The sequence below is a fragment of the Lindgomyces ingoldianus genome (assembly GCF_010093535.1).
Source record: "Lindgomyces ingoldianus strain ATCC 200398 unplaced genomic scaffold BDR25scaffold_43, whole genome shotgun sequence".
NCBI lineage: Eukaryota > Fungi > Ascomycota > Dothideomycetes > Pleosporales > Lindgomycetaceae > Lindgomyces > Lindgomyces ingoldianus.
Genome location: NW_022985204.1, coordinates 191,672 through 218,971, shown reverse-complemented (window position 1 = coordinate 218,971; position 27,300 = coordinate 191,672). Strand labels below are relative to the sequence as shown.

The 27,300-nt window shown below is 50.4% G+C and overlaps 12 protein-coding genes across 12 annotated transcripts; 6 read left to right on the top strand and 6 right to left on the bottom strand.

Moving 5' to 3' along the window:
* Positions 1-1,892: 1,892 nt before the first annotated feature.
* BDR25DRAFT_296303 (galactokinase) lies at positions 1,893-3,744 on the bottom strand. The gene is made up of 3 exons (XM_033688909.1): positions 3,477-3,744; positions 2,979-3,430; positions 1,893-2,927 (listed from the first exon to the last, which is right to left on the bottom strand). The coding sequence occupies exons 1-3, from the start codon at positions 3,639-3,641 to the stop codon at positions 1,988-1,990; spliced, it is 1,557 nt and encodes a 518-aa protein (XP_033541567.1). The 5' UTR covers positions 3,642-3,744; the 3' UTR covers positions 1,893-1,987.
* Positions 3,745-4,040: 296 nt separating this feature from the next.
* Positions 4,041-5,007, bottom strand: BDR25DRAFT_271360 (uncharacterized protein). The gene is made up of 2 exons (XM_033687255.1): positions 4,604-5,007; positions 4,041-4,536 (listed from the first exon to the last, which is right to left on the bottom strand). Exons 1-2 carry the CDS (start codon positions 4,883-4,885, stop codon positions 4,072-4,074), a joined length of 747 nt encoding a protein of 248 aa, XP_033541566.1. The 5' UTR covers positions 4,886-5,007; the 3' UTR covers positions 4,041-4,071.
* Positions 5,008-5,125: 118 nt separating this feature from the next.
* Positions 5,126-6,953, top strand: BDR25DRAFT_94864 (uncharacterized protein). Its single transcript, XM_033699284.1, has 3 exons — positions 5,126-6,133; positions 6,182-6,786; positions 6,835-6,953. The coding sequence occupies exons 1-3, from the start codon at positions 5,349-5,351 to the stop codon at positions 6,843-6,845; spliced, it is 1,401 nt and encodes a 466-aa protein (XP_033541565.1). The 5' UTR covers positions 5,126-5,348; the 3' UTR covers positions 6,846-6,953.
* A 779-nt stretch (positions 6,954-7,732) lies between these two features.
* Positions 7,733-9,479, bottom strand: BDR25DRAFT_396594 (uncharacterized protein; the record flags this gene model as incomplete). The annotated part of the gene is made up of 4 exons (XM_033698447.1): positions 7,733-7,844; positions 7,880-9,231; positions 9,274-9,387; positions 9,420-9,479. The coding sequence occupies 4 exons, from the start codon at positions 9,477-9,479 to the stop codon at positions 7,781-7,783; spliced, it is 1,590 nt and encodes a 529-aa protein (XP_033541564.1). The 3' UTR covers positions 7,733-7,780.
* A 34-nt stretch (positions 9,480-9,513) lies between these two features.
* On the top strand, positions 9,514-12,012 carry BDR25DRAFT_346527 (uncharacterized protein; the record flags this gene model as incomplete). Its single annotated transcript, XM_033694151.1, has 2 exons — positions 9,514-9,635; positions 9,683-12,012. Exons 1-2 carry the CDS (start codon positions 9,605-9,607, stop codon positions 12,010-12,012), a joined length of 2,361 nt encoding a protein of 786 aa, XP_033541563.1. The 5' UTR covers positions 9,514-9,604.
* A 427-nt stretch (positions 12,013-12,439) lies between these two features.
* BDR25DRAFT_296290 (TTL-domain-containing protein) lies at positions 12,440-13,879 on the top strand (the record flags this gene model as incomplete). Its single annotated transcript, XM_033688908.1, has 1 exon — positions 12,440-13,879. The coding sequence occupies one exon, from the start codon at positions 12,440-12,442 to the stop codon at positions 13,877-13,879; it is 1,440 nt and encodes a 479-aa protein (XP_033541562.1).
* Positions 13,880-14,029: 150 nt separating this feature from the next.
* BDR25DRAFT_296289 (uncharacterized protein) lies at positions 14,030-15,007 on the bottom strand. Its single transcript, XM_033688907.1, has 2 exons — positions 14,912-15,007; positions 14,030-14,829 (listed from the first exon to the last, which is right to left on the bottom strand). Exons 1-2 carry the CDS (start codon positions 14,918-14,920, stop codon positions 14,152-14,154), a joined length of 687 nt encoding a protein of 228 aa, XP_033541561.1. The 5' UTR covers positions 14,921-15,007; the 3' UTR covers positions 14,030-14,151.
* Positions 15,008-15,149: 142 nt separating this feature from the next.
* BDR25DRAFT_271345 (uncharacterized protein) lies at positions 15,150-16,259 on the top strand. Its single transcript, XM_033687254.1, has 2 exons — positions 15,150-15,360; positions 15,422-16,259. Exons 1-2 carry the CDS (start codon positions 15,180-15,182, stop codon positions 16,159-16,161), a joined length of 921 nt encoding a protein of 306 aa, XP_033541560.1. The 5' UTR covers positions 15,150-15,179; the 3' UTR covers positions 16,162-16,259.
* Positions 16,260-16,345: 86 nt separating this feature from the next.
* On the bottom strand, positions 16,346-18,153 carry BDR25DRAFT_296285 (alpha-glucosidase-like protein maltase; the record flags this gene model as incomplete). The annotated part of the gene is made up of 2 exons (XM_033688906.1): positions 16,346-17,619; positions 17,667-18,153. The coding sequence occupies 2 exons, from the start codon at positions 18,151-18,153 to the stop codon at positions 16,346-16,348; spliced, it is 1,761 nt and encodes a 586-aa protein (XP_033541559.1).
* A 381-nt stretch (positions 18,154-18,534) lies between these two features.
* Positions 18,535-22,573, top strand: BDR25DRAFT_296280 (uncharacterized protein; the record flags this gene model as incomplete). The annotated part of the gene is made up of 8 exons (XM_033688905.1): positions 18,535-19,049; positions 19,099-19,371; positions 19,420-19,827; positions 19,877-20,261; positions 20,320-20,524; positions 20,862-21,660; positions 21,710-22,145; positions 22,190-22,573. Exons 1-8 carry the CDS (start codon positions 18,703-18,705, stop codon positions 22,571-22,573), a joined length of 3,237 nt encoding a protein of 1,078 aa, XP_033541558.1. The 5' UTR covers positions 18,535-18,702.
* Positions 22,574-24,324: 1,751 nt separating this feature from the next.
* Positions 24,325-26,550, bottom strand: BDR25DRAFT_296279 (class II aaRS and biotin synthetase; the record flags this gene model as incomplete). The annotated part of the gene is made up of 3 exons (XM_033688904.1): positions 26,502-26,550; positions 25,807-26,449; positions 24,325-25,759 (listed from the first exon to the last, which is right to left on the bottom strand). Exons 1-3 carry the CDS (start codon positions 26,536-26,538, stop codon positions 24,325-24,327), a joined length of 2,115 nt encoding a protein of 704 aa, XP_033541557.1. The 5' UTR covers positions 26,539-26,550.
* Positions 26,551-26,620: 70 nt separating this feature from the next.
* BDR25DRAFT_307050 (uncharacterized protein) lies at positions 26,621-27,285 on the top strand. Its single transcript, XM_033690772.1, has 5 exons — positions 26,621-26,720; positions 26,781-26,812; positions 26,867-26,931; positions 27,035-27,166; positions 27,213-27,285. The coding sequence occupies exons 1-4, from the start codon at positions 26,653-26,655 to the stop codon at positions 27,101-27,103; spliced, it is 234 nt and encodes a 77-aa protein (XP_033541556.1). The 5' UTR covers positions 26,621-26,652; the 3' UTR covers positions 27,104-27,166; positions 27,213-27,285.
* The last annotated feature ends 15 nt before the right edge of the window (positions 27,286-27,300 follow it).

The following is a 27,300-nucleotide window of genomic DNA, read 5'->3' as shown; positions in this document are numbered from 1 at the left end:
GCGGGTATATTCAGCTGAAAAGTTTCATATGTTCTTTTCACCTAGCTAGCGTATTGCCTCCCCAGATTCATCTCCTATAAGGAAGCACATTATCGTAGAGAGCCGCATTTATCTCTCTATCGTTAGAAGGGAGCCGGAGGATTTTTTTTTTCCATCTCGAGTTATCCAATCTCGATACAACTATTAGATTTAGAGATTGGGCCTGGGGAGGAATAGAATAGGGGAAGGCTGGAGACTCAATAAACCACTATTAGTCATAAAATATTGAGCATCTTCCGAGAACGATATGCTGTTGAAGCGCACACCGACATCGAGCATCTACAGCGCCGCTCCCGTAGCCGGATTCCAAAATCTTACTATGTAAAGCAATGCAGACACCAGCAGCTTGCTGTCAGGTGAGAACATGATGGAAGTGACGGTTGCGATGTGCCCCTGGAGATAACAAGAGCACCTGCCATTTTCCTTTTATATGACAATCAGAACAGAGGCTCCCCAGCAAACTCACATCCTAAAAACTCTGCTAATGGATTTGTCATAGCCACCGGACACCTTTGTTAGCGCCGTGCCACATTATTTTCCAGGCCACAGGTTACTACTCAACGGACTCGAGATCGACTAACCGATAACTAGAAGGTCGGTGGTCGGGAAATAGCTCTCGGATACATACGACGGAGATGGAGTGAGTGGCGGGGACTATAAAGCAAGTGTTAACAAAGTAAGATGAATAGTGTTAGACAAAGAATGGAACATGGACTAAAGGGTTTTGGTTACCTCGCCTATAGGCCTTCTTAGCAACCTGTGGCGTAAGAACAAATCAAACCATTAACAATAATGAAAGTGATTTAGCATGTAATGTCGTCACTACAGGCAGAGAAGGCAGCTGACCCACACCTACTTGTACCACACCCTTGCGACAGTGGAGGAGACGGGACTTAGGGATGGTACCGTACGAACAGCTCACCTACGCACTTAGAGACAGCCATGCTGCGCCACGAGGCATCCGATTCTTAGCTACCATCATGGCTAAGTGTGCATATCCTCAGATCGAGAGCTATTCTAGTCATGCTTAATCAGTTGGGGAAGAGCAAATGAGGCTAGAGCTGATATGGAAAGGCCTATCCTAAGTTTTGCATCAACTATGCCACATAAAACCCGAACTGTACCTAGGACTGTGTGTTTTTGGTATATATAACGGTGCTGCTTGCAGCTTCCTGTAGCGGACATGCGTCTTACATCGCGCAGGTAGCAAATAGTAGCCTAGCAATAGCCTGTAAGAATTGCATGCCTCTAAGAAAGTAATGTCTTAAGTCGAAGCTAGCAAAAAGCTGGAATAAACTTGTTGTGCTAGGAATAGTGTTGCACCGTGAAAGCGCGTTAAGGGTAAACCATTTAACAAGATAGCAAACTATGTGGAATTCTTCAATGTTAGCTGTGATATAGCCTAAATGCAAGTTGGGTATAACGCTGCTATCGTTTTGATAGATACAGTAATGTGTAAGTCAGCTGAAGTTGCTGCAAAATCAAAGTACCTCTTAATTCTTCCTGCACGCAGGGGTCTTCCGCTACATATGTGGAGGAGATTAGATGGAGAGACGAATGTAGTTCATGTTCTTTAAGCTGCGTAGTGGCGAGATCGTGCTTCGAGTCTGGCTGTGATTCGCCGAGGTATGCATAAGGGCTTGTTGGTGTACAGTGATGGAAATATGACATTGATATGTAGTGGAAGAGACGGAGTGTGAAGAATGTGATTGCTGAATAAAGACGTATTAACTCCGAAACAAGAATATTGACTGGTTGTGAGAGGAATGAGACACAAAGAGCAGGTCCCCAAAGGACATGTATGCATTGTGAACTAGGTCCGACATCCTGGAAGATGTTTTGGTATCTAGAATATGTGAAACGGTGCTACCGCCTACACTTGTGGCTTTCACTCAACCAAACTTCGAACGAGGCTTAGCCACTGCTGGCGACCCTGGCATAATTGCTATTATACCAGCTTCTCGCCGACGACTTTGAAGACAGCGCTACCACTCCCGGGCTTGCTGACCACGACGGCTTCCCTTAGTTTGTCCTCTGTGATATCTGGAAACTTCTTGCGATAGTATTTCTCCTCCCACGCCTTCTTGACAGCCTCGACTTTGTCCTTTGGCACTAGATGGACGCTACATCCCCCCCATCCCGCTCCTGTAAGTCTGCTGCCACTCGCACCTGCACTGCGTGCCAGATCACACAACTCATCGAGTTCGGGACAGCTGCAGTCGTAGATGTCGCGACAGGATGTCTGCGTTTCATTCATGAGGTTGCCGAGCGCTTTCAGCAATTCTTTGCCATTCGTAGGTGGCGTAGAGAGCAACTGACGGAACTTAATAACGCGTAGAGCTTCGTTGAAAACATGAAGTGCACGTTGACGCAACATGAACTTTTCCGCACGGACTGGGAATTTAGACATAAACCGTTGGTTTAACTCGTCTTCGGTGATACCAAGTAAAGCACAGATGTGCTCCCTCGTATAGCCACCTTCTTGTGGAAGGTAGTCCTCAGTGAATTGTATGAGTTTCTGAAGCTGAATCTCGAAGTCTGCAACCGAGGTTTTCGTGTTGTCTGCAACGCCCTCCTTCTCTTCGAAGTACGTGTCATGGAAGCCACGTAAACTAACGCCGAGGGGGGAGGAGTCTTGGGGCAGGTCTCGTTTCAGTCCAAACGCTTTGGAAAGGAATACTGCTGCCAATGTGCATTCGACCACGCGAAGATTGTAGCACACAGGCGCGGTGACGTGCTTGTCTGCTGCTACGAAGCTCTGAGCCGTGACGAAAGTAAGCTCGGGATCCGTTTGCGGAAACTCAATGGCCTTGAAATCTAGATTGGGTTTAAAGGTGACATAGAGGGCGGTTCCTCGCAGAGAGAAGACTGAGGCGGCTTGGTCCATGCTGTGCTATTGTAAGCAAGACAATGTAGTTACAGAAAGAAGCATTACTAACCCTCCTGAGTTGACACCAACAGATCGTTCAGAGACGATAGCCAACTCACAGAGCTCTTTCTTGTCGACCTTCTCCTCTCCGTTCGCCTTCATGACCGCCAAGGCGGCAGTGCAGGTGAAAGCTGCCGAACTCGACATGCCTCCACCGCTCGGAACGGTGCCACTGCAGAGAATGTCCATGCCCACAGATACGAATTGCCCACGCTTCTTCTGCAGCAGTTGGGTCACTCCACGCAATCCGGACTTGAAATAGTTCGTCCACTCGTGCTCAGATGCATCAATCGGGATATCTCCTTCGGCGGGTATCTCAAATTCTCGGGACGGGAACTTTTCTGACTGTGTGTTCGCTATCCTAACTCGAGGATTCTCGTCAGCTGGCCGCACCGCGACCGCCATGAGAAAATCGGCTGTGATGGCCATTGGCAGCACTTCATAGAGCGAGTAGTCGATGTGCTGTGAAATATGAGCTTCTGCGAGCCTTGTAGCATAAACATCTTACCTCGCCGATGATATTGACGCGCCCTGGACTCCTTGAAACAAAGTCTGCTTGCTTGCCATACTTCTCCTTGAATCGCGATAGTAGATTCTCCCATCGCTCCTTCTGGTCAGGAATCGCGTCCTCGGGGTAGATGTCACGGAGAGAGGTTGCTGTCGGAACCTCCATTGTGACGTCAGGCAGAATAATCTGATTTAATGGATTCGGAGGGCCTAATAAACGCAAGCAGATGAGAGTAAGGCCCAAACATAAAAATTTCCGGAGAAAAGAGATTTCATATATGGCACGCGACGTGTCGAGTGATTGAGAGACTTTGGCGGGGAGTATCCCGCATGGTGGGGCGGGGCGGAAAAGCCAACGGAAGCTATCCCCTGTCACGGAATTGAAGCGAAAGGTACGACGCAGGGCAGTTGAGCCTCCAAAACCCTATTTAGCGATAAGAATGTCGGGGAAATAATCACATGATCGATCATGGAAGAGTTTGGCGTGCGAGGAAGCCGGTGAGATCATAGAAGGAGCCGGGGTGATGGTGCTTGTGAGACACAAACTGCCAATGCTTGGGTATCGATTTGAAGGTGGAACGCACCAGCTAACTTATTCAACCCAGTCCTCTTCCCCTTCCTCGCAATCCACGTCCGATACCGGTGCCCCCCCGGCTGCTCGTCGACCCACTCCGATTGAGTCCTCGACCGCCCTGCCCACCAACACCAACGTATCCTGACGACGCTGATCCGCCTCCATATCCTGACGATGTTGATCCTCCACGTGGCCGGGCACTGCCTCTACCCCTCCCCCGTGAGCCTGCTTTCGGTGTAGCTTCTGCTCTCCGGCGTTCTTCATCGGCTCTTCTTACTGCGGCGTCTCGTCTAGCCTGTTCCTCGGCTTCCCGGCGCTCAGCCGCCTGTTGTCGCTGTATCTCCTCATTCTGAATATCAACGAGGTCTTGGGTGGCGCCCTGCCACTGAGGGTTTAGGATAAGTCGCTGATTATGCTCGGTTTGTGACAGAATGCGCGTCCATGTGTGGAGTAGTGTCGACGCATTATGTACCGTTCGGGAGACCGTCTACCCAGACATCAGCTCGAGAATCAAGGGAGCCGGGTAACAGGTTTTCACGAGATTTGGCACATACATCCATATTGTTGTTTGCCTTCTGTAAGCTTTCTACGACCCCCTCAATCACCTTGTTGACGTTTCGCACGTTTTCCAGCTCTTTTCGCAGTGCTACCTCTCTTGCTTCCTCTGTGGTGTAGTGTGACTCTTTTGTACGCGTCTTCGCGGAGGTAGCGCCTTCTGCCATGTCTCCATCCTCATCTGGCGGCTTGCTGTTCGCTTTTCGCGCGGCGGGGGTGTCAAACAACGCGTCGGAGTCGGAGTCTGAGAGGTTGAGGGCGTCCATGCTCTGCGAGTCCATATTGCAATGGATGAATTGCTAGTCAATAATAGTGGCGGGTGAATTGACCACCCAGATCGCATTGATTGACCTCTGGAGGGGTAGGATGTGTTTGACGTGTTTGATAGTGGTGGTGAAACGGCTACTTGCCGGCCGGGCGGTGAAGATGTGTTGGCATTCAAGGTTCTGCCGGCCACAATTTGCCAAGCCCAAAGGCTGGGTGAGGGAAATTACCAACCTCCCCGACCACATCACTGCCCTCGCAGGTCCACAACCTCAACATCACTCACCACAACTTATTGCGGCGCATTATCTTGTACCAGCTGGTCATTGCTAATTCAATTGCAGTGTCGGGTTCTCTCTAGCGGCCGCGTGCTGCTTCCAGATTCGTTTGTTTACAACCCCAACAACCTTACGTTTTCACCCGAACGACCTCCCTCGCCCTTTCCCGTGCGTGAAGTGACAGTCCAGACGCGACTTCGCCATGGAGAGAACACCATCACCACCGCGCCGGCTCCACACGCCACCAGCTCCCCTCCACGGCGCCAAATTCGACATCTACGAGCCCTACTCTCCACCACGACGGTCAAGCCGGGTTGCTGCTCAGCGTACTCAGGACCAACACCAGCCGCATTCACCACTGCCACGGTCTGCGCATGAAGCGACACCAAAGTGGCGAAGCTCTCCGAAGAACGCAGCGCCGCACACCTCCAGTCAAACCTTCTCTCCACCCTGTTCACCTGCCTCACCCTTCACTCACCGCACTCCCCACGCAACGCGTCGCGCGCACCTAAATGTTGGCCCTGTAGAACCCGACTCTGATCACATCGCGCCGACTCCTTCCAGCCGATATCTCTCAACAATGGAGCCTCACAGCATGCTCCCAACTCCGGCCAAGACGCCCCGGAAACGCGCCCTTCACTCCAAAGAGGATCTCAGCTCCGCTACCCGCGCGCTATTCCCTGGTCGCCCCGCTACGGTCGAAGAAGCCATGCCAACCCCGCGCAAGAGCCGCAAGAGCAGGAAGAATGTGTTCACTCTAGAGAGCTTCGCTGAGCAGATGGATGAAGAAACCGATAAGATTGAGGTCTACACCGACTCAAAAGAGCGAGTCCCGGAGATTGATCACACCCCGGATAATCCCTTCCTCTCCAAGAAAGGCAAGGGCAAGGGCAAGGCGAAGGCAAATGGCACCACCCGTACCCGTGATGCAAATACCATCGAGATGGAGGAGGCCGTGGCAAAGGGTGAGGGTATGATCTATATGTTGTATGTATCTTCATTATCGCATTCTCGACCTTCTCTAACAGCTTGCAGCCGTGGCCGCAAGGTCCTCCGCAAATACCACGATGCTCCCCGGCCCAATGCCGATAGGGCCTCGCCCGAGTTCTCCCAAGATGCGCTCCGTCGTCGTGTTGGAACGGAGGCCCACCGCCCGTTCACCCGCTCATCCATCCAGCCTCGTCGCCTGTTCCAAGAAGAGATCAAAGTCCGAGATGGCGAGATGGGCCCTGATGATGTTGACGAGGAGGCCGTTACTGATATCGAAGTTCCCATTGCCAGTCCGAGCCAGTCTAAGTATGGAGGTCGTAAGGGTCGCAAAGCCGAGGAGATTGCCACCCCTGTGAAACCGAAATTCAAGGAAGACTTCGTGCCAACCACCCCACCATCTACCGTCCGCCCCAAGCACGGCAAGCAGGTCAAGCCGGTCAAGGATGAGTATGCTATGGAAATTGATGAGGAAGCAGAGACCCCACATGCCACGGCTGACGAACTGGAGACTTCACCGGCTGCCAACACCCGCAGCAAGAACCCCAGCCCATTCGATTCCTGGACCCGTACCAAGTCAGTTTCACGTACTCGCAGGGCTAAGAAGCGAGGCGGTGAAGCGTTGGAGAGCATGGATGACAAGAAAATTAGGAGTGAGCCACATTCTACCGAGGCCATGGATCTGTTTTGACAAACTGCAGCATCACATTGATGCGGGAATAGACATTGATGTCTGTATCTCGCATCCAACTTTCGGAATTCGGAGTCACGGAGTCACTTTTACGACATAACGACTGCACGAAAATGAGTTGGATATTGCGATTGTAATTCAAAAAACTTCCCTTGCTTACTTCCCGGGTTGTTCACAAAATCGGCCGTCCTTGACGTCTGCTCAGCATGTAGATGTCATGGGCGCAGTTGACTTTCACTACGTTCTCGATGTGGTCAACCCTAGCTTCAACCCTCCCCTTTTCTTTTTTTTTTTCTTTTTTTTCATGGGTTGTCCAAAACTGTCCACGAACTCGGCTGGTCTGGACATCTGCTCAGCATTTATGTTAGGGCCTCTGCTGCCTTCATTGCACTCTGAAATGTAGTCAATCCCGACGTCCTTTTGCCTTTGCTTTCTTCGGGGATTACCCACAAATGACCGCAAACTCGGCTGTCCTGGACGAGTGCCCAGCATGTAGATACCTGCTTCAGCTGACTTGATTTCCCCCTCTATGTGGTCAACTCGGACAACCCTGGACTTTACTTTCTTTCCATGGCGAGGGATTGGGTGGGAATGGATGGATGGATTAATGGATGGATTAATGGAGATGATAGAATATGGTGAGACGTGCATCTTGCATATTCGGCATGGTCCGTTGGAGTTTGGTTCCCTAAGTCACTTGTTTTAGCATCTGGTTTGTCTTTTTGGCATTTCAGTTTGCTGTCTTGTGTACTTAGCATACTCTGGATAAGGGTAGTCTGGGTGGGAATCGGCAGTCCATAGCCGGATGCATAATAATGAATCAAAAATATAGAGCAAAGTGCTTTATGCCGCATGTAGTCTTGTGTTTTAGAAAGTGAACAGGGTAAATTTCATTTATTAAGCATTTTCTTGTAAGTAATGATGTCATGTTCATCATCCAGTATTGTGGAATCTAATCATATCACATTGCCGCCACCCAGTTTCGAACTTCCAAACACCCAAAACGATCCAATGCCAATCCTCCCACCTCTCTCTTCTCACCGAAATGTCACGACTTCTTAACCGGCGCCTTGGTAAAAAAACTGCTCAACTTCTTCATCCCGCTCGTGTCCACTTTCTTCAGCTGCTTAATTCCCCTGCTCTCACTCTTCTTCCTTTTCTCCTCTTCCTCTTTCTTCCTTTTCTTTTCCTCCCTTTCCGCCACTTTCTCATCGTCTTCAAACCCCCGTTTCCTCGAGATGTTGTCGGATATAGAGCGGAGAGCTGCAGCTTCGGATTTGAGCTTTGCGATTACGCTAAGGTGGGCTTCGAGGGGTGTGAAGTCGGGGTGGGAGGATGTGGGTGACGTGGGGTCTTTGAGAAGGGCCAGGAGAAGAAGACGCAGGGTTGGTGAGATGTAGGAGGATAGAAGGTAGGTTAAGGATGTGCGGAGGCGGAGGAGGTGGGGGACTTCAGGAGGCGTGAGAAGCGTGTGTTGGGAAATTTCTTCAGAGGTGGAGATGGAGGTTGCAGTTGTTGATGTTGTTGCTGCGAGGGTTGTGGTTTGGGAGTCCGGGTTTGTAGATGATGTGGATAAGCCTTGCGAGTTGTCGGCGTCTATTCCATTAGAGACGGTTTCGGAGGCGAGGCTGATGGAACTTTCCTCGCGCTTGATGCTCATAATAGGGATTTCCAAAGCGGGTTTTATGAATTTATCTTCCATGGATGGCGGGAGTCTCTTTGCGCACATCCTCTCTGCTTTCTTCACTAAGAGCTCCAGGAGCTTCTCATTAGATAGACGGTACATTTTCTCATCTCCTGCATCGACGGTGTCGCAGCAGTTTTCCAGTCGCTTGGCTATCATGTCTTTAAGTGAGGGATGTTGCAGTAAAGCTTTGAGCGGGGCAGACGATGCAGTGAGGTTGTCAAGGTGGTCATCTAGAGAGAGGAAGTGTTGTTTTGTGTCTTTTGCTGACTTGGGCACGAGAGCAGGTAGAATCATGAAGAGTATGTCGATAGGAGTGGCGATGAACAGGTCAGAGGACTTTGTGATATATCCTGATCCAATTCCTGTCCCTTCGTCACAGGTATTTTCTTCCGGGCTCTTTTCTGCATCGCCATACTCTCCCTCGCTCTCAGCAGGCGAGGAAGTAATCAGCCAACTGCTCGGAGCCTTCTTCGGCGCGGCAATGCGCGTGAACTCATGGAACCCCTTTTCAGGACAAAACAGGTACCGCGATGGATTTGCTGTGGCGGGATTGTTTAGAGTGACTATGCGCGCATCCTTCGACGTGTCTTTCGGTAGGACAAATAGCTTTGGAGGGTTCGCGGTGCTGGCAGGTAATGGCTTTCTTGTAGATGCTGCTGGTTCTGGGGAGGACGCTTTCGGCACAGGTTTAGAGCGTGTGCGAGCCATTATTGCGTAATTCTGTCAAACTAAAACAGCAAAAAATCTATATAGTACAAAAACTGGGAGAATCCTGCAATTGAAAGCATGCGGCGTTAAGAGGGTTGTGGGGTCACGATCAAAGGAGTCCCTGGCGCGCCGACGCGTCGTTCGGAAGCGAGTCGCGTCATCCCAGCTCTCGTTTCAGATTGGTGAACGCTTATTTTTACCACATGCAAACAACACCACTCCCGACGTCCCCACGCCCCCAACGGCTTCTTACGCGCCATCGCCACTCTTTACTTTTCACGGCCCCGTGTCAATCCGATCTGTAAAAGGGTTGTTATTTCGCGCTTGGTGAGGATATGGGCGCCGCGACTAGGGTTTCAACGCCACTCACTGCACTAACTGAACGATGATTGTGAGGGAGAGTCCGAAGTCTGGAGGTACAGATTTTCCAAGGCGGCATTTGGATGAGACTGATCTGGAGTAGTCAGGAGAGAGCCCCAGAATTGGCCGCCGAAATCGCCGCATGAAGCGCTTCTCAGCTCACCCTCTGGACGACGCAAGTACGAGCGAGAGCGACAGCGCAACTCCGTTTCCCCTTCACCTGTAAAGCGCCGACCCGCTTCGAGAGGCCAGCCAGAAGACGATGAAGACGAGGAGGAACTGGAGTTGCAGCTCCAAGCTATCCAGGCCAGGTTGAAACTTAAGCAACTGCGGCGAGAGAGGGCACGGCAGGCGGCGGAGGATGACGACAATGACAGCACGCGAGCAGTATCGAGACCCAACACTGCGGCGGGTTTACGGAGAGTAGAATTACCGAGACCCCACTCTGCCATTCAGGTTCCCGTGTCGCCCACAAGGAATAGGCGGGCGCCCGATGAGCAAAAGAGTCCCGCAAGGGTGTTATTGGGGATTGATAAAGGACTGAGAGCACAGGATGTCAGCTTGAAGCGGGCAGCAAGTTTCCATTCAAGAAGTAACGCAATGTCTGGAACATTATCACGGTCGAACTCGGCGAAGGCAGCCGAGACGCCCAGAGCGAAGTCATTCAGTGAGCGGATCGCAGAGAGCAGAGAAAAGGACCGAGAGCGGGAAGAAAAGCAGTCTAGGATTGAGAAGAGCAGAAGTCGAGGGTTTGGCCTGAACAATCCCGATAGTTCAAGAGAGGGTGCATCTTCACGGGCAGGCTCCGTGCTCTCATCTGGTGCACGAAGTGGGCAGGGAATGGCACCACCGGCAAGGAAAGGCTCGGATCTGCTCAAAAGTCGTTCAAGTAATGATTTACGAACACCTTCCACTCCTCGACCTCCCTCCAATCTCTCGACACGCTCAGAAGCCTCTCGAGCACCGTCGACATCCACAACGACTTCCCGAACGTCCTCTAGCACACTTCGAACCACCACTACCTCTAAGTTCTCCACAGACAGCTCCTCGTTCAACGACGACAGCAGGGATGTATCCGTCTTTGAGTCCTTCTCCGGTCTTCATCTCAAGTCTCGCGAAATGCAACACAACACACTCACCCGTATGCTGGACGGCAAGACCATTTTCACGATACCCCAACTTCTCAAATCCGTAAAATCACCAGAATATGAACCTCCGGACATGGAAAACGATTACGTGGTTATCGGCATCATTTGCTCCAAGTCATCACCTCTGACACCGAAGAACGCTCGACGAGAACAGTCAACAAACAACCCAGAAGCAAACGCGAACCAGAGCGGCAAATTCATGGTAATCAGGCTCACAGACCTAAAATGGGAACTAGATCTATTTCTATTTGACACTGGGTTCTCACAGTTTTGGAAGTTGCCAATTGGCACTTTGGTTGCAGTCCTGAATCCTGAAATTATGCCTCCACGCAACCGCGATACTGGAAAATTCTCGCTCAAGCTGGCAAGCTCGGACGACACCGTGCTTGAGATAGGCACAGCACGCGATCTGGACTTCTGCCATGCGATAAGAAAGGATGGTAAAGAGTGCGGGCAGTGGATCGATGGCAGGAAGACAGAGTTCTGTGACTTCCACATCGAGCTACAAGTCGAGAAGAGTAAGAGGGGGCGTATGGAAGTCAACACGATGACTGGGTTCGGCAAAGGCCCCGGAGGCAGCGGAGGTAGATTTGGCATGTTCGGCGGAGGAGGAAAAGGTGGGGGTCTCAAAGAAGACAGTCTTAGGAGGGAAGGCAAGTTCCACGATCGAAGCCTCCATGAGACTGTGTACATTGCGCCCGGTGCGGGTGGAGCAGCAAGACTTCTAGATGAAGATGATTCATGGGAAAGGGGAGCTAGTCGGGCAGAGCTGCATCGGAAACGACTTGCGGAGAAAGAAAAAGAGCGCGAGCTTGCAAAGAAACTTGGAGAGATTGGAAGCGGCGTAGGAAGCGACTATATGAAAGTCAAAGGTGTCGACACATCGAGTTTACCTGCTAAATACGATGCTCATCTTACAGATTCGGGTGGGACAACAGAAAAAAGTGCTCTGTATGATGACCCCTTAGGTCTCGTAGGCAAAAGGGCCGACGACGTCTCTCTCGCACCTGTTAAGCGCAAACGAATGCTCTCCGGAAAATCGACAGCCTCAAGTGAGCCTGTGGGGTGGGGTGGCGCTTTCAAACGCGGTCTTCTTCTCTCTCCGAAGAAAGATACTCCATCGTCTGCTCGAGAAGCACGCGAGACGAGCCCTATGAAGAAGAAAGCTAGACTTTTACTCCCCGAAAAGGGCATTCGTGAACCAGGCCGGGATAGCATCGGGGGACTAGACGTTGGACTACTGGCTGCCATGGACGAGGATGATGATGACTTGGAGGTGATATGATAAACGGTTTGGGTCAGCTGGCGTCTTGCGGGCTCTTTGGGCGTTGGGATGGTGAATGTGAATGTGGCGTTCAGAAGCACGCTCATGGTTGGCTGGGTAAAATTCGGCTGCCTAAGCGAGTGAAGGCCGAATTTCACTTTTGGGCCGGCTTGGATACCAAAACTACTACAACTTCTACTTTATTAGAACATGCATAAGAAAACCACATTTTTCCTCCTCAAACCTCCCATTTGATACAGTCTGCTTTTTTGCTTCATAGTTATTATCCTCTCATCTTTACTTTGTTCGCACATAGTTCTCACTCGCCGTGTATCAAGACGGGACGCTGGAGCAAAGTCACGAGGTCGTACTTGATTGGCAGTCAACCTTCCGCACATCAAGACCTCGACCTCTTCATCCGCAGCTCGACTAGACCGAAACCCCAACCATGGCATCACCCAATGCATCCACTCCCTCCAAGCCCAATTTCTACGCCCTAGTCAACTATGAAGACCCCTACGTTCAACCCCTCATCCTCTCAGCCCTCCGCACCCGCCTCCCACCATCCTCATATCACTTAATCTCCGCTCTCTCCTTTCTCCCTTCAAAATCCTCCCCGGTCCTCCAATTTCTACAATACGAATCTATCGACTTTGACCACTTGCTTTCCCACCCCACAACATCTCTCTCAAATGCGTACATCATCCGCAAAGCACTGATCCGGAAACATTATCTCAGTACCACAGTTTCGAATTGGATTACCAAGTATCCGGAAAGCGTGCTGAGGCAGTGTGTGAAGCCGAGTGTGGAATTCGAGGTGGATTATGCGGAGTTTCTTGATGATGCACTGGTGGAGGCTTGGGAGTTGAGGGAGAGTTGGGGGAGGAATGAGAAGTTGGATTTGGAGGGAGGAGGGGAGGAGAAGGAGAAGGAGTGGTGGATTTTAAAGCCGGGGATGAGTGAGCGGGGACAGGGGATTAGGTTGTTTGGCAGTGAGGAGGAACTGGTGAGAATTTTTGAGGAGTGGGATCCAGAGTCTGATGACGATGTCGAGGATGAGGACGAGGATAATGCAGACACAGATACAGGTGCACGTAGCGACCAACACACTCAAGAAACCAAGACTAGAACTACAGAGAAGCATGAAGGCAACGGCATCATAACATCCCAACTCCGACACTTCATCGCCCAGCCTTACATCCACCCCCCTCTCTTGCTCTCCCCTCGCTCCTCCTCCTCCTCCTCCATATCCACCACTCTGCCCCGGAAATTCCACATCCGGACCTACGTCCTCGCAGTCGGCGCGCTAAAAATCTACGTATACAAACCTATGCTCGCGCTCTTCGCAGCCAGACCCTACATGCCGCCCTGGGAATCCGCGAATGACGACGAGAGCCTAAGAGCGCATCTCACAAACACATGTCTTCAAGACACCAGCGAGCGGGAAGGCTCTGTTGAGCTTTTCTGGTCGTTGCCAGATTCCCTCACTACCTCCAACTCCAACACCAACACTCTCCCAAACAGCAGTTGGAAATCAGCCATATTCTCCCAAATCTGCGCCATCACTTCTGAAACCTTCCTCGCTGCAGCTAGAAGCATGTCCATACATTTCCAACCACTCCCCAATGCCTTCGAGATCTTTGGCGTGGATTTTCTGGTCGGTGTTGAGGGCGATGGGCGCTTGAATACGTATTTATTGGAGGTGAATGCGTTTCCCGATTTCCGGCAGACGGGGACGGAGTTGAAGGGGTTGGTGGAGGGGTTGTTTGAAGGGGTTGTGGATGTGGGAGTTAGGCCATTTTTTGAGGTGGAAGGAGAGGGGAAGGCTGTAGGGGAGGAGGAGGAGAAGATGGTGAGGGTTTTGGATGTTGATTTAGGACGAAGGTGAGAATTGGTTCAGCTTGGAAGTGGGTTCTGGTAAGATTTATTGATGTGTAATACTTCACGAGAAACGGAGCAAGACAGTTACGAGGGAGTGTTCGACGCCTGCCTTAGCTTATGAGCCAGGCTGCGTGATTGAGCCTATCAAAACATTCCCATTAGCAACTCCTATCATAATATCCCATGTCGCTATGCATTGCAAAACAGTAGAGACAACCTGGTATCATATCATCCTGAACGCCGATCCGCATGCCCAGACCCAGCATGCAGTACACAGGCCTAGAGATCCAGAGGCTGGTCAAGAGGAACTGCCAGCTGCTCCACAGTTGGGATCTTCCATTCCCAGCCGCAGCCACAGTCGCACTTCTGGGGCTGAAAGCATGGGTACGTCCAAAAATCCGTGTCGCTGTTGTCGTCAGAAGATTCCTCGTCTGAATCCAGATCTTTGTCGAGGGCAGGGACGTCCTTAAGGGTATCCTTGATATCAGACTCCTTCACATTCTCGACGTTCTCCTCGGGGATGACCCGCTTGAAGCCAGTCATGGTGATGCCAGCCTTCCTATTGCCATCTTTCATACCAATGTCCATTTTAGCCCTGGCATCTCTATCCTTCTCCTCATCTGGCTTTATTCGCTTGAAGCCAGGCATCGTAGACGACGCCTCACTTGCACCAGTACCCAATGACGTTGCTCCAACCCTCTTGAACTTCGGCGCCGCTTTCTCACTCACCCCCAGAGTTGGGTCAAGGGTGACCATCTCTCCATCGGCCTCGGGGCGTTTCCGCTTCGAATTGCTCGAGTCCATCGAGGCATTTATCTTCTTCATGTCTGCCATGCGGGCGCGATGCGTGTGGTCGTAGGACGAGAAGTGGGCTTCGAGCTCCGTCTGTCGAGCATAAGACTTATTACACAGATCGCACTTAAAAGTGCGGAGCGCGTTGGTCGCGCCTTTATATTTCTGGGACATTTTTCAGCGAGTGAAGTAGAGATTGCTCCAGCGAGAGGAGTTAGGGAGAAGAAATAGTGCAACAAAGACTGACCGGCGGCATGATTTCAACTAGAGATTACTTGAATAATTAGAGGAGCGGTGATATAGAGAGAGTAGCGCTACTGTGGGTTGTGGGCCTACAAGAGTGAAACGGTGTCGCAGCAGTTGTCGAGCTTGAAGCTTACGAACCCTAAGGACGCGGGACCACGCTAGCGCTAGCGTGGGGTGAGGGCACGGGCCTCTCAACGTCATTCCCGATGTCCGACACTTCAACACCAAGAAAACTATCGTGAACACTGAAAACTGCAAATCGCGATACCATGGCGGGCGAGAAGGTTGTTATGCCTTCGACACCAGAGGGAGGTGTCATGGGCCTGATAGAAGTGGATCCTTCTCCAGTCGAGGAGACCCCAGCCGAGTTCAAGGAGGACTACTTCCCTGCCTCGGCGCCCTCAAGAACGTCAACATTAGGGCTGGGGAGTCATGGTCCGGCATACTACCGTGAGTAGCTACTCTATTGGTTAAAGAATCTGTCAATAGCTCGGAATCTAACTTCTTCCAGTCCTCCGCGTACAGCGTTACTCGTCCTACGCCTTCACAATCTTCGCTTCCTTCCATATCGTCAACACCTCTGTGATACCTCTCCTCACCAAGTCTGTATCCGAAAGCAACCGCTACCTACTTCTCACAAGACCATACTACCAGTCGGCTCTCACCGAGCCGCTTCTGGTGGGCCTACCTCTTATGGCCCACGTGTCCTCGGGTATTGCTCTACGGTTGTACCGAAGACACCAGACATTGCGACGATACGGCGCGGAGACGCATCGAGACAAGAAAACGATACCATGGCCAGCCGTCAGTGGAACAAGCGCACTAGGCTTTGCATTGATCCCGCTGGCCGGCTTCCATATGCTGACCACGCGCATGATGCCCATGTACATGCACGGTGACAGCTCGCTGATCAACCTGTCCTACATCAGCCACGGCTTTTCATTACATCCCTTTGTTTCATTTGCTGGGTTCACTGCATTGGTCGGAGTTGGAGCATGGCATATTACCTGGGGATGGGCGAAGTGGTTAAGACTGTGTCCGACGCAAGCTACAGCCACGGGCTCAAGAAGGCATTTGGTAAAGAAAAGGAGGTGGTACGCCATAAATGCGTTGTCAGCAGTGGTGGCGGGGCTGTGGCTGGCAGGCGGTTTGGGCATTGTGGGACGAGGTGGGAAGACGACAGGATGGATAGGAAGGGAATTCGATGAGCTGTACAAGAGCATGCCATTACTTGGTAGCATTGCTTGGTAGCATTGCTTGGTAGTTAGGGCTGATGGAGATATCAGATCCGGCACCCTGAAAAGGCATGCATGTGTAATGACATAGATCCTACCCATTCTACCTTAGTGCAAATTTGCGAAACCGCCATACGGATGGAAGTGTGTGAGGTTTCAAGGAACCTTCGAGCCTCCCAGCCGGTTGAGTCATTTCCCCATTAGTTGATATACACTCTCCCTTCAAATGGCTGTATCGAATCCAGGGCTATCTTCTGGTATGAGCTCGCTAACAACGTCATATCCCTCTCGATCCCTTGGCCTGGAATTGGCTGGCTACCGGCGGTGAAGTTGAGCACTACTAGCGCAGCCCTCTCCTGGTAGTGCTTTCTAAAGGCAAACGTGCCCTCGTTCTCGGGATCAAGAAGCTCGAACGTACCATACACAAATACATCTCTATACTCTTTCCTCAACCGGAGCAGTCGCTTATAGAACGCCAACACACTCTCACTATCTTTCTCCTGAGCTTCAGCATTAATCTCCTTGTACAGGTCATGCACCCGCATCCATGGCTTCCCCGTCGTGAATCCCGCGTTTGCACTAGAGTCCCACTGGAAGGGCAACCTGGCGTGGTCCCGCGCCATCAATTGTAAGCCATGCTTGATGCGTTCCTCACACGTCGGGTCGACGCGACTTTCCGATGACTGGACCGCTTCTTTCCAGTAGTTTTGTGTTTCAACGTCCTTATACTCCTCCATACTCCAATCCTTAGGCGCATTGATCATCCCAATCTCCTGTCCCTGATACAAAAATAGGGTTCCTGTCTGGGTCAAGAAACACAGTGCCAGCATTTTTGCGCTCTTTTCCCTCCACTCAGGCGCATCATTGCCGAACCTCGAAACACTTCTACCGTTATCGTGGTTCTCGATGAAAACTGTCGTCCATCCATCAGTCCCTTCGATGAATGCCTGCCATTTCTCTACAATACGCTTCATCTCAGGTAATTTCCACCTGGCGAAGTCGTATTTGTCTTGGAATCCGTTGCCCTGGCCAAGATGCGTGACGTCAAATTGGAATACCATGTCAAGCTCCTTTTCTCGCGCACTGACGTATCGAAGAACGTCTTCAGGATCGGGTGTTAGGGAGAGCTCGCCCACTGTGACAAGAGGCTGGCCGTCGTAGGTTGTGTATTCTGACAGAACGGTCGTGTTCATTTCTTTGATGAATTCGTGGATTCGAGGGCCGTTACACCAGAACTGCGCTGCAGGCTGAATGAAGGCGTTCGAATCCGTTACCGGCGCGTCAGGGAAATCCACATGTTTCGAATACTTGTTCACAGTATCCACACGGAAGCCATCAATCCCTTTATCGAGCCAGAATCGTATGGCCGAATTGTAGATAGCTTTACGGCATTCTTCATTCTCCCAGTTTAGGTCTGGTTGCGATGTGTCGTATAAATGAAGGTAGTATTCTTGAGTGTGCTCGTCCCATGTCCCTGGTCAATCAGTACGTACCTGCATCTATGACTCTAAACTAACTTACAAGTTCCTCCAGCAAAGTAGCCCCGCCAATTCGTTGGCGGGAGAGGATTCCCCTGTTCATCATGTCTCGCTGGCCTCCAAAAGTACCAATCCCGTTTCGGATTACTCTTCGAACTCCTACTCTCTTTAAACCAATCATGCTGATCACTCGTATGGTTCACCACCAAATCCAGAATGATCTTCATCCCATGAACATGGCATGCCTCAATCAACCTCTCTACGTCTTCGACTGTACCATATGGAGCGTAAGTAGCCTCGTAGTTGGAGACGTCGTAGCCCATATCGATTTGCGGAGAATCAAACATGGGAGACAGCCAGACTACATCGATGCCTAGGGAAGAGAGATAATTGATTTTGGAGAGGATCCCCGGGATATCGCCCCAGCCATCGCCGTCGCTATCTTTGAAGCTCGCGGGGTAGATTTGATAGAATGTGGCTTCTTTCCACCAGGTGCGTGTGTGGATGAGAGGGCCTGCATGTGGTGACATCTCAAATGCTGTGGAATTTTAAACGATGGCGCCCTCAAGGCCAAAAGGAGTACGAATTGTTGTCGGAAGCGTTGGATAGACCTCTGGAGTTCCATATTCTCCTATGTATCTCCCCTCGGCGGAACCTCTCCACCTTCATCTGCAGCATCTCCATTGTGAGAGCAACATTCCGAAGATCAACAGCGCTCGACATTGTCTAACGAGTCGTGATTCGTTCGGTGATAATATTTCGCAATTCACACCCCGCAGCCCTCCGACTTGGCTCCGGCTTGGCTCCGGCTTGCTTCCGAAGCTTCAACCTAACCGCCGCTCGCTGCACCCAGCTCTCCAGCAACCAGATTGATGGAAACACCAGTCTAGCTACCGCAGTCAGCCTGGTAAGGACTTTCTAGGTTGCTTAGAGGAAGTTGGACAATGTCTGGCTCTCGATGGCCTGATTTCTGGGGCAGTGTGGGGATACCGCTAACCCGCAGATCCACTCTCCTCGTGGGCGTTCCTGTTCTGGGAACGATCATCCCTGCTTCACTTGAATGCATATAAATCAGTAGCATGTCTTCAGGATCTTCTACCTTCAGTCCTGGCACTTCTCTTTGGATTCTCAACATGGCGGAGAAACACGATGCAAAGCAACCTATCTCTAACAAACTCATCGCAGCAAATGATGAGGCTCGACATGCTGCCGCTGACGAGAAGTCCATGTCCTTAGCGCAGGCCATCAAGCTTTACCCCAAGGCTGTGGGATGGTCGGTACTACTCTCTAGTGCATTGATCATGGAGGGATATGATCTTGCACTGCTGGGGAGTTTGTATGCCAGTCCGCAGTTCAATATGAGGTATGGGGTGCAGAATCTGGAGACGGGGAAGTGGAGTGTGCCAGCCAACTGGCAATCTGCTTTGTCGGTTTGGAATCCCTCTATCTTTCCAATAAATGGCTGACTCGTCTAGATCGAATGGTGCGAGAGCTGGCGAAGTACTTGGTCTCCTCATTAATGGTGTAGTCAGTGAGCGATATGGGTACAGGAAAACCATGATAGCGTCTCTGCTTGCAATGATTGCATTCATTTTCATCCTGTTCTTCGCGCCTAATGTTCACATCCTTGTCATTGGAGAAGTATTCTGTGGCATTCCGTGGGGCATCTTTCAGACCTTGACAACACAATATGCTTCGGAAGTCAGTCCTGTAGTGCTAAGGCCATATTTAACTACTTTTGTCAATATGTAAGTTCAAAAATCTATAGCGCAGTACTTCAGGCTAATTTGAGAAAGGTGCTGGGTGATGGGCCAGTTCATTGCAGCGGGTGTTAACCGAGGATGCGTTCAACGCAACGACCAGTGGGCATACCGCATACCATTCGCCGTTCAGTGGATCTGGCCTGTTCCTATCATAATTGGAGTTATATTCGCCCCTGAGAGCCCATGGTGGCACATCCGGAGGGGCAATCGTACCGCAGCAAGAGCAGCACTCCTCCGTCTCACATCGCCTGAGAAGGATCCTAATTTCAATCCTGATGATACAATCGCACTTATCGAACACACGAACGAGCTAGAGAAGAGTATGTCAGAGGGAACAAGTTACCTTGACTGCTTTAAGGGCATTGATCTGAGGAGAACGGAAATTGTGTGCTGTACTTGGGTTGCGCAGACGATTGTGGGAACCAATATCATGGGCTACTTGTAAGTGCTCAACGTCTCCTCCTCGGCAACCAGCACTCACCGTCTACAGCACCTACTTCATGACAAAGGCTGGCCTTCCTACCGTCCAATCCTTCAACATGTCTATGATTTCTCTCGCACTTGGTCTCGTTGGGACAATGGGCTCTTGGTTCCTGATGTCCAAGCTTGGTCGCCGTACGATACATTTCGCCGGCTGTTGTTCTCTCTTCACGATCCTCATCATCGTGGGGGCGGCATCTTTTGCTGGAACAACCGCCTCGCTCTGGGCAATCGGCGGCATGCTGATTCTGTTCGTTTTCGTTTATGACTTCACAATCGGTCCTGTGACTTATTCCATCGTATCTGAGATGTCATCCACTCGGCTGAAATCGAAGACCATCGTGCTTGCGCGAGCTCTATACAACACATCAAATATCGTCGTCAACGTCCTGACCGTAAGCCTTCCACCCCCAACTCCAACCCGAACTCTAAGAGCTTCGCTGACCGAACCAGAACTACCAACTCGGGGCAGCAGCCTGGAACTGGGGAGCTAAAACTGCCTTCTTCTGGGCTGGTACATGCGGTTGTGTCGTAGTATGGGTATATTTCAGGCTTCCGGAACCGAAAGGGAGAACTTATGGAGAGTTGGATCTTTTGTTTGAGCAGAAAGTGTCGGCGAGGAAGTTTAAGGGAATGAATGTTGATCCATATGGGCGTGGTGACGTTGGAAAGGAAGTGGAGAAGGAGACGGCTGAGTATATCGAGTGAACTTTAATCATGCAGGGTGGTTCACATTTTTAGCAAAGTTGCCTTTTAAGAGTCATTTGCCAAAACCGTAGATCGTGCAATGCGACTGCCTAGGGTACGCTTGATGAATGAAGTGCTCAGGTGTGATCGTAACGGTCTTGAATTTGAACATAATTATTAGCCCTCCCTTTCAAATCGCGTTTCAAGGGACTCTTGGCGAGACGTGTATATATATGAAATACTTCTTTTTTAACTGTTCCCTGGGCAAGGACGAAGTTGTCACGTGAAAGAAGCATCGTTTGCCTGAGCACAGACCTCAACTCGCTCTTCAACGTCAACCCCTCAGTCGCCTCAATGCAGGATGAGTAATTTTATATCGCACCTTTCGCCAGCCTGCGATGCATGCCGTAAACGGAAGATCAAATGCAATCGCCAGCAGCCCTGTCAACGATGTGTCGACTCTACACTATCGTGTGCTTATACATCCAAACAGATCAGGGGCGGTAATCGAGGAACGAGAGCTACTGTGCTCAATGAGCTTCGTAGCGTTCGCGAACTGGAGTCCCCGGCTCAATCGAAACATGAAGAAGATGGAAATCTCCAGTCATATGGCTATGCTGATGATGGCACTTTGGGAATCGTCCCGGTTAACGTCTTCATCACAGCATACCTCCAGCGGATTCAACACACTGTGCCGTTCCTGAACCAGGAGATTCTTGAAAACGAGGCGCATCAAGCACCTCGCTCTGTGCTGAGCCGTCTTTTTATTACTTCTTTCTGTGCCTATGTTGCGACCTTTGATAATGTGTTTGATGGCTTGGACCTCAACCTTACTAGTTATTCCCAGCAGGAATTTGCAAAGCTTTTTGTAGTTTCTGCTCTCAAGGCCCAAGACCGTTCAAGGATTATTTCCCCGTCTTGCCAATCTGTATTTATTTCGTTCTTTCTATATGGCGCACTCGCGGGAACGGGCAACTATCGCCAGGGATGGTACTACCTTCGAGAGGCCACAACACTCTTTCTCATGTGTAAAGAGGGAGATATGGTGAGTCCTTATACCTCAAGTATTCGCGAAAAGCTGTTCTGGATTCTCTTGATCTCTGAGCGGTGAGCATACCATACGTTCCACTAGGGTCAGAGTGCTGAACAGCCAAAGTGCCCACGGCATTCGTCGAAGCCGGCCCATCACTTTACAACCCACTTCCGAGACACCTCCTCTCACTACTCCCGCTGAATACGGGCTACGGTGCCTTGCAAGCCTATTCTATTATTTCGATGACGCTTTTTTTGTTGTATGGAATGGCTCGCGACATGAGTGTAACAAGGAATGGCTTCTCGGCTTGGAAAGAGATGTTCGGACCGCTCTGCCTGTTTCTCTCGATCTTTCCAACGACCAGATAGCTAATCTTCGTGTATCCCAATTGTGGCTGCGGATCAAACTTTGGGAGCTCTTTCCACGCTTTGGTTTCCTATCGAGCGAGTCAGCATATGAATGCTTAACGTTTAAATACCCTATTTCCGTTGCGAAGGACCTCACCATCCTAGCAATGAAGCTACCTACGAGGAGCCTTCAAATCCATGGGGTTGGGATGGTAAGCTTTGACCTTCTTTCCCAATGCATATCTGACGATCGTAGACTGAGAAAGTGTTTGACATCGCTTGTGCCCTCACTGATGTCTTACCTTTTGTGTCGTCCTTGACACCTCAATTTGAACTTGGCCCTATCGATTACCTTACACAGACAATGTCCTTACTGGCAAAGCTTCCAGACGGCCGGTCCAGATTCCTCCCACTGTTATCGATTAAGCTGAATGAGCTACTACTCCCTGAAGTGGTCATACATTTGCGCGAAGCTCTTTCGGATGTCTTCACCTCTGTAGACTCACCTTTGAGCCCGCATCAGTCTCGTTCTGTGTATGAAGAAGAGGTCACAAACTCCCTGTACGCGACCTTAAGAAGCGCTGGTGACCAGAGCAATCATACCGCCCAGGTCAGTGAAAGCAACCAGGTCGATAGATGAGGATGCAGAATGAATCACGAGATGCTTGCTATAGTCAAGTATGCAGATACAGGAAAGTCCTTATCTATCTGGTTTCGCAGGGTTTGGGGCGTAGGTTGTCTTGGAAATGTTAAAATTTTCCATCATTTCACCACCATGTGGTTGGTCTGTGCAGGACAGTCCACAATATTCGCCGCCATCATTTCAGATTTTCAGAAAAAGAATGGCTTCCATCGCCAATATTTTGCCATCAGGCGGCTACCAGGCTCCATCAACCCCACACCCACACTCGTATTCACCGCCGCCACCGAACAACAAGATGTGGCTCACTCTCTAGCAGCTCCTAACCCTCCTCACGATGGTGTTCGGGGGCAACGAGACGCTGTTTCGCGGTTCTCGTCCCGTCGGCCTCTCCGTCCTACTACTCTCATATACCAATGATTTCTTCTAATACCACGTCACCGGACACCTACTCGACCTCTTCTTCGACCGCGAACCCTACGACGACCTCGTGCCTAGCAGCAGCTTCATCGACTTCATCGAGACCCACTGGTGCCTTTACGGCTGGATTTAACAAGTCTACAAGCTCACAACCCTTGCCGTGAATGCAACAATCTTCACGATCCTGACAGCCACGTTGCTACCGCCTACCTCCTCTCCAAGGAATCGCACGACGAGTGGTATGCGTACCTAGAGCGCACCAAGGCCCCGGGACAAGGCCCCGTCGCCCTCAAGCAGCTGGTAAGAGAGGAACGGATGCCGACGGGGTTCTATGCCAGTCCGTACAAGATGTTCTTGTGAGCATCTTGCTCTACGTCCTTCTGGCTCACAGTCTCTCTCTCCTCTCTCTGGTTTCCAATTTCTTTGTAATTCACCAGGCCCCTGCATCTTTCTAATCCGTTTTTCCGGTCTAGCTTTTTTATTATGGTTATTTTTATTGGTCCTGCTTTGTTCCGGCTTTTGCACCAACACTGTACAACTCCAGCCAACAACCACTATCCTGATACAACGGACTTTGTACTTCTTGAGCTGACGCGGGGTCTCGTTGTCAGCCTACCAGCCTGTGATCTCCCTTCTGGTGATATTAAGCTGTGCCGGTATGGCTCTGAGTCCCTGCTGAAATATATTGACAGTATTTCTGTTGGAACGGGTGAGGTAGTGGGCTGGGTGGCTATGATTATTGGCTCACTATATTTAGTTTTAGATGCTAGGATTTTAGGATGGAATTCTGCATGTTAGGACCTTGCTAGTTCGGGGAGTTGGGATGGGGGGGGGGGGGTCTTAGTCTTTTGGCGATGTAGATGTACGCAGCCCACTTCTTTTGCTGTGGTGCATGCAGGAGTTATAATGTCTCCTAAAATATCTAATTAATGCTTGTGAGGTGATGGAAATGCTGGTAATATGCCTTCGTCTCTCATGTAGACTTATTAGAGATGGAGTGGAAGGCACAATAGCTCCCGGATACGAAGGAGGGACTGGAGCGCCCGATACTGGACAACAAGGAAGGTACTTGATATCTTAGTCAGCGAACTATTTCTCGCAGAGTGGAGAACCTACAAAAAAGATCGCATGCGATCATGGACTCACAGTTGGCGGACAGGTTAGCTCTAGTCCATCCAGGAGGTGCTGTGGAAAATATCTGACACTTATATCTGACACTTTCTAGCGGCTTCTTAGATTTCGTAAATAGCTATTCGATATGCCGTCACGACCCCCATGATATCCACGCTCTCTCTACGCTAATCTTACAGTCAACGCATCCAAGTCGTTCTTCAAACTTTCCGCCTTACCAACCCCTTAAAGAAATCAAAACTATTACTATCACTCTGCAATTGTATTACCCTCCCCGTCGGACGATCCTCCCACCCCAATTCTTCTGCCAACAATAACCCCCAATCCCTCGTAATTCCCTTTATCCTCGCCCTCGCCCCATTGTGGGTCTCCAGCGTCACAATCTGATCTGTATGCAACCAACTATCGTAATACTCCCCTTCCATATCCCTGCTAAACCCCTGCGAGCGGAATGCCCGGTATATATCTTCAAAGTTAGCAAGGATAGAGGCAAGGAGTTTCTCAGAGGTGAGTGGCTTAAGTGAGTGTTGAGAAGCGAGTTGATTGAGGGAGGTAGTGGGAAGCGGATTAGAGAGATTGAGTCCGATGCCACAGACGAGGGAGTAAGAGGACCCCGAGTAACTAGAATTTACGAGGATACCGCCGATTTTGACGACTCCATCTTTTTTGCCGCCAGGGTGTTGGGCGTAGATGTCGTTTGGCCATTTTAGTTTTATGGGCAGTTGGTCATAACCTGGTGCATAGGAATTTATGCCTCGGACGATGGCGAGCGCAGCGAGGTATTGGATGAATATTACGGGTGCGGATTGCGTGAGTTGAAAGGGGTGGTGCATGACGACGGAGAACATGAGTGCGCCGGGTGGTGCAACCCAAACATTGCTTCCCCTTCCCCTGCCGGAGACTTGCGTTGTTGCGGTGATGGCAAAGCCAGAGGGCAGGTTGCGGAGGAGCGTTGGGTTCTTCTCGAGGAGAGTGTTGGTTGATGTGACGACTTCACCATAGAGAAGGAATTTGCCGAATTCGGGTTCTTCGGTACGGAGCTTGGAGTGATAGTGGGTAAGGTTAGCATAGTATGCGTCATGGTGGAAGGAGGGTGTTTCGCGAGTTGAAGGGTGGGATATTTCGTGCGGTGTTATTTTCTTGACGATTTTGTCGTAATCCAGTATTTGATCGGCGGATGATGTCGATGTATATTTTATTCGCTCCCGTATCTGCTTCGTCTTATCATCTTCCTCGTCCTTCTCCTTGCCGATTTCTTTTCCAGTAACAGTAGTAGGCAGCACATTTTCCACAACTTCAACAGCTCTCTTTAATCCCGATACCCCCCACGGAGAATTTTCTTTCTCGAGGTGGAAGCAGTCGTTCTCTCCTTTGATATACTCTTCTCCATCGACTACAGTAAAGATCTCTCCCCACGAGGCAACGAGGTCCGAAACGTCTGCTGCCGTATGAGCCGAGAGATGTAGGCGGGAGAGGGGAGGTACCGCTTGTTCCTCTTCATTGACTTTCAAGCCTAGTTTGCGAAGCATTAGACGCATGAAGTTGATACGGGTTGTATCTGTGCTAGCCACGAGATCGATTGCTTCAGAGTAGGACGGCATTTTTGGCGCCTTGATTAGATTAGTGGGTGCGAATCTATCGACTAGTTAGCACCGGTATAGACAGGGGAGCAGAGAAATTACTCTGGGTGCGGTCCGGTGAGCACGACATGCCCTTCGCCAACTTTCCTGTATACAACTGCAGCAGCACCTTCTCCCGAATCAACGTGTAGAGTTTCGGTGTAGCAGGCTAGTGTTTGAACCCCTCGACCTTCAAGCTTCTTCGCATCGACAAACACGCCACCGCCATTGTAATAACTCTTGAAGGTCTCGGGCATAGAGTCTGGTGCGCCCGGCAACACTGCCTTATTGATCTTCAAGTCCGCCGCTCGTGCACCAGCCTCGGAATGATACACAAACCCTGCAAAAGCTAATCCCCTGCAGGTTCCAGGATAAAACCCAAGTTCCCGTTCACCTACTACAGCCATCTTCTTGTCATCAACCTCGAATTCGCATCGTGAACAGCCATAGTACCCTCCAGCACAGAACCCTAAATAACTTCCTCCTCGGTTGACATACTGACTGATACGACGGTTCCCTTCACCATCAAGAGTCCGGCAATATCCTAAATCCGCCCCGCCAGGAAAGACAAGAAGCGCGCAGGTTGCGGACCACGGTTCTTTGATGATGACGTCACCTGTGACGGGGACTACAGCGTAGGTTGGTGAGAGCAGACGACGTAGTGTGTAGAGACAATGGCGGACTGATTCTGTGGTACTTCCGTTCCCTTGGTCGCCTTCAGCATAGGAGAATTAGGGTGCATAAAAGGCATATATTACCAGAATACACCAAAACGTTTATTTTCTTGCTCGCCATGTGGAAGTGAGGTTGTGCTCGGAGCCGAATTTTCCCGAAGCTCACCCGACTAGCATCAATCTCTTGACAGGGCGACTTCAACCGACCAACGACACGAAGAAAGCCTCGGTCGAGATGTCGAATGACGAGAAGAAGGCTGCAACAGTGCAGAATGCCGAAGATGATGATGACCCCGATGACTGGTGAGCGCAATTGATAGAATTCTCGATGAGGGAAGGAAAGAGCTGATGCCGGAATTGCAGGGACAAGAGAATCTTCAGCACAGGCTGTTCAGGTGCGTAGAACACACTAAATCACTTGGACAAGTTGTGATGCTAATGTTAAACAGAGGAAAATGCGAAACTGACAGACTGTTACTACGAGAAGAAGGACTGGAGAGTATGCAAGAAAGAAGTAAGTTAAAGTTCCTCTTGGGTTCGGTAACCGAGGAGATGCCGATGACGCTCAACAAATTGTTGCACGCGCAAATTCCCATTGCTAATGCTCTCTTTTATAGATGGAGATTTTCCGACGGTGTTGGAAGGCACACGGGAATGACAAGAGGACTGGTATGAAGGATGCATGATGCTGGGTCATGGTTGTGTCGATTTTCCATCTTCTACTGTATATTTCCACTTAGGATTTCAATGTGCGTATATACGGTCCCTTCATTGGTCTCATTACTAATTGTAAAGGCACTATTTATGTATACTTAAAACACAGTGAAAAGTCAAAGTCTCCTCAAATCGATCACAAGTTGGACCTGAATTGTACCAAAACCCC

Bases quoted from the DNA above. Each gene is read 5' to 3' on its own strand.
- BDR25DRAFT_296303 (XM_033688909.1), bottom strand. From the start codon at position 3,641: ATGGAGGTTCCGACAGCAACCTCTCTCCGTGACATCTACCCCGAGGAC. The intron at 3,431-3,476 runs GTAAGATGTTTA...CATATTTCACAG, and splicing joins GCGTCAATATCATCGGCGAG to CACATCGACTACTCGCTCTA. The intron at 2,928-2,978 runs GTTAGTAATGCT...ACAATAGCACAG, and splicing joins GTTGGTGTCAACTCAGGAGG to CATGGACCAAGCCGCCTCAG.
- BDR25DRAFT_271360 (XM_033687255.1), bottom strand. From the start codon at position 4,885: ATGGACTCGCAGAGCATGGACGCCCTCAACCTCTCAGACTCCGACTCC. The intron at 4,537-4,603 runs GTATGTGCCAAA...ATGTCTGGGTAG, and splicing joins AGGCAAACAACAATATGGAT to ACGGTCTCCCGAACGGTACA.
- BDR25DRAFT_94864 (XM_033699284.1), top strand. From the start codon at position 5,349: ATGGAGAGAACACCATCACCACCGCGCCGGCTCCACACGCCACCAGCT. The intron at 6,134-6,181 runs GTATGTATCTTC...AACAGCTTGCAG, and splicing joins GAGGGTATGATCTATATGTT to CCGTGGCCGCAAGGTCCTCC.
- BDR25DRAFT_271345 (XM_033687254.1), top strand. From the start codon at position 15,180: ATGGCGGGCGAGAAGGTTGTTATGCCTTCGACACCAGAGGGAGGTGTC. The intron at 15,361-15,421 runs GTGAGTAGCTAC...AACTTCTTCCAG, and splicing joins TCATGGTCCGGCATACTACC to TCCTCCGCGTACAGCGTTAC.
- BDR25DRAFT_307050 (XM_033690772.1), top strand. From the start codon at position 26,653: ATGTCGAATGACGAGAAGAAGGCTGCAACAGTGCAGAATGCCGAAGAT. The intron at 26,813-26,866 runs GTGCGTAGAACA...AATGTTAAACAG, and splicing joins CTTCAGCACAGGCTGTTCAG to AGGAAAATGCGAAACTGACA. The intron at 26,932-27,034 runs GTAAGTTAAAGT...TCTCTTTTATAG, and splicing joins GGAGAGTATGCAAGAAAGAA to ATGGAGATTTTCCGACGGTG.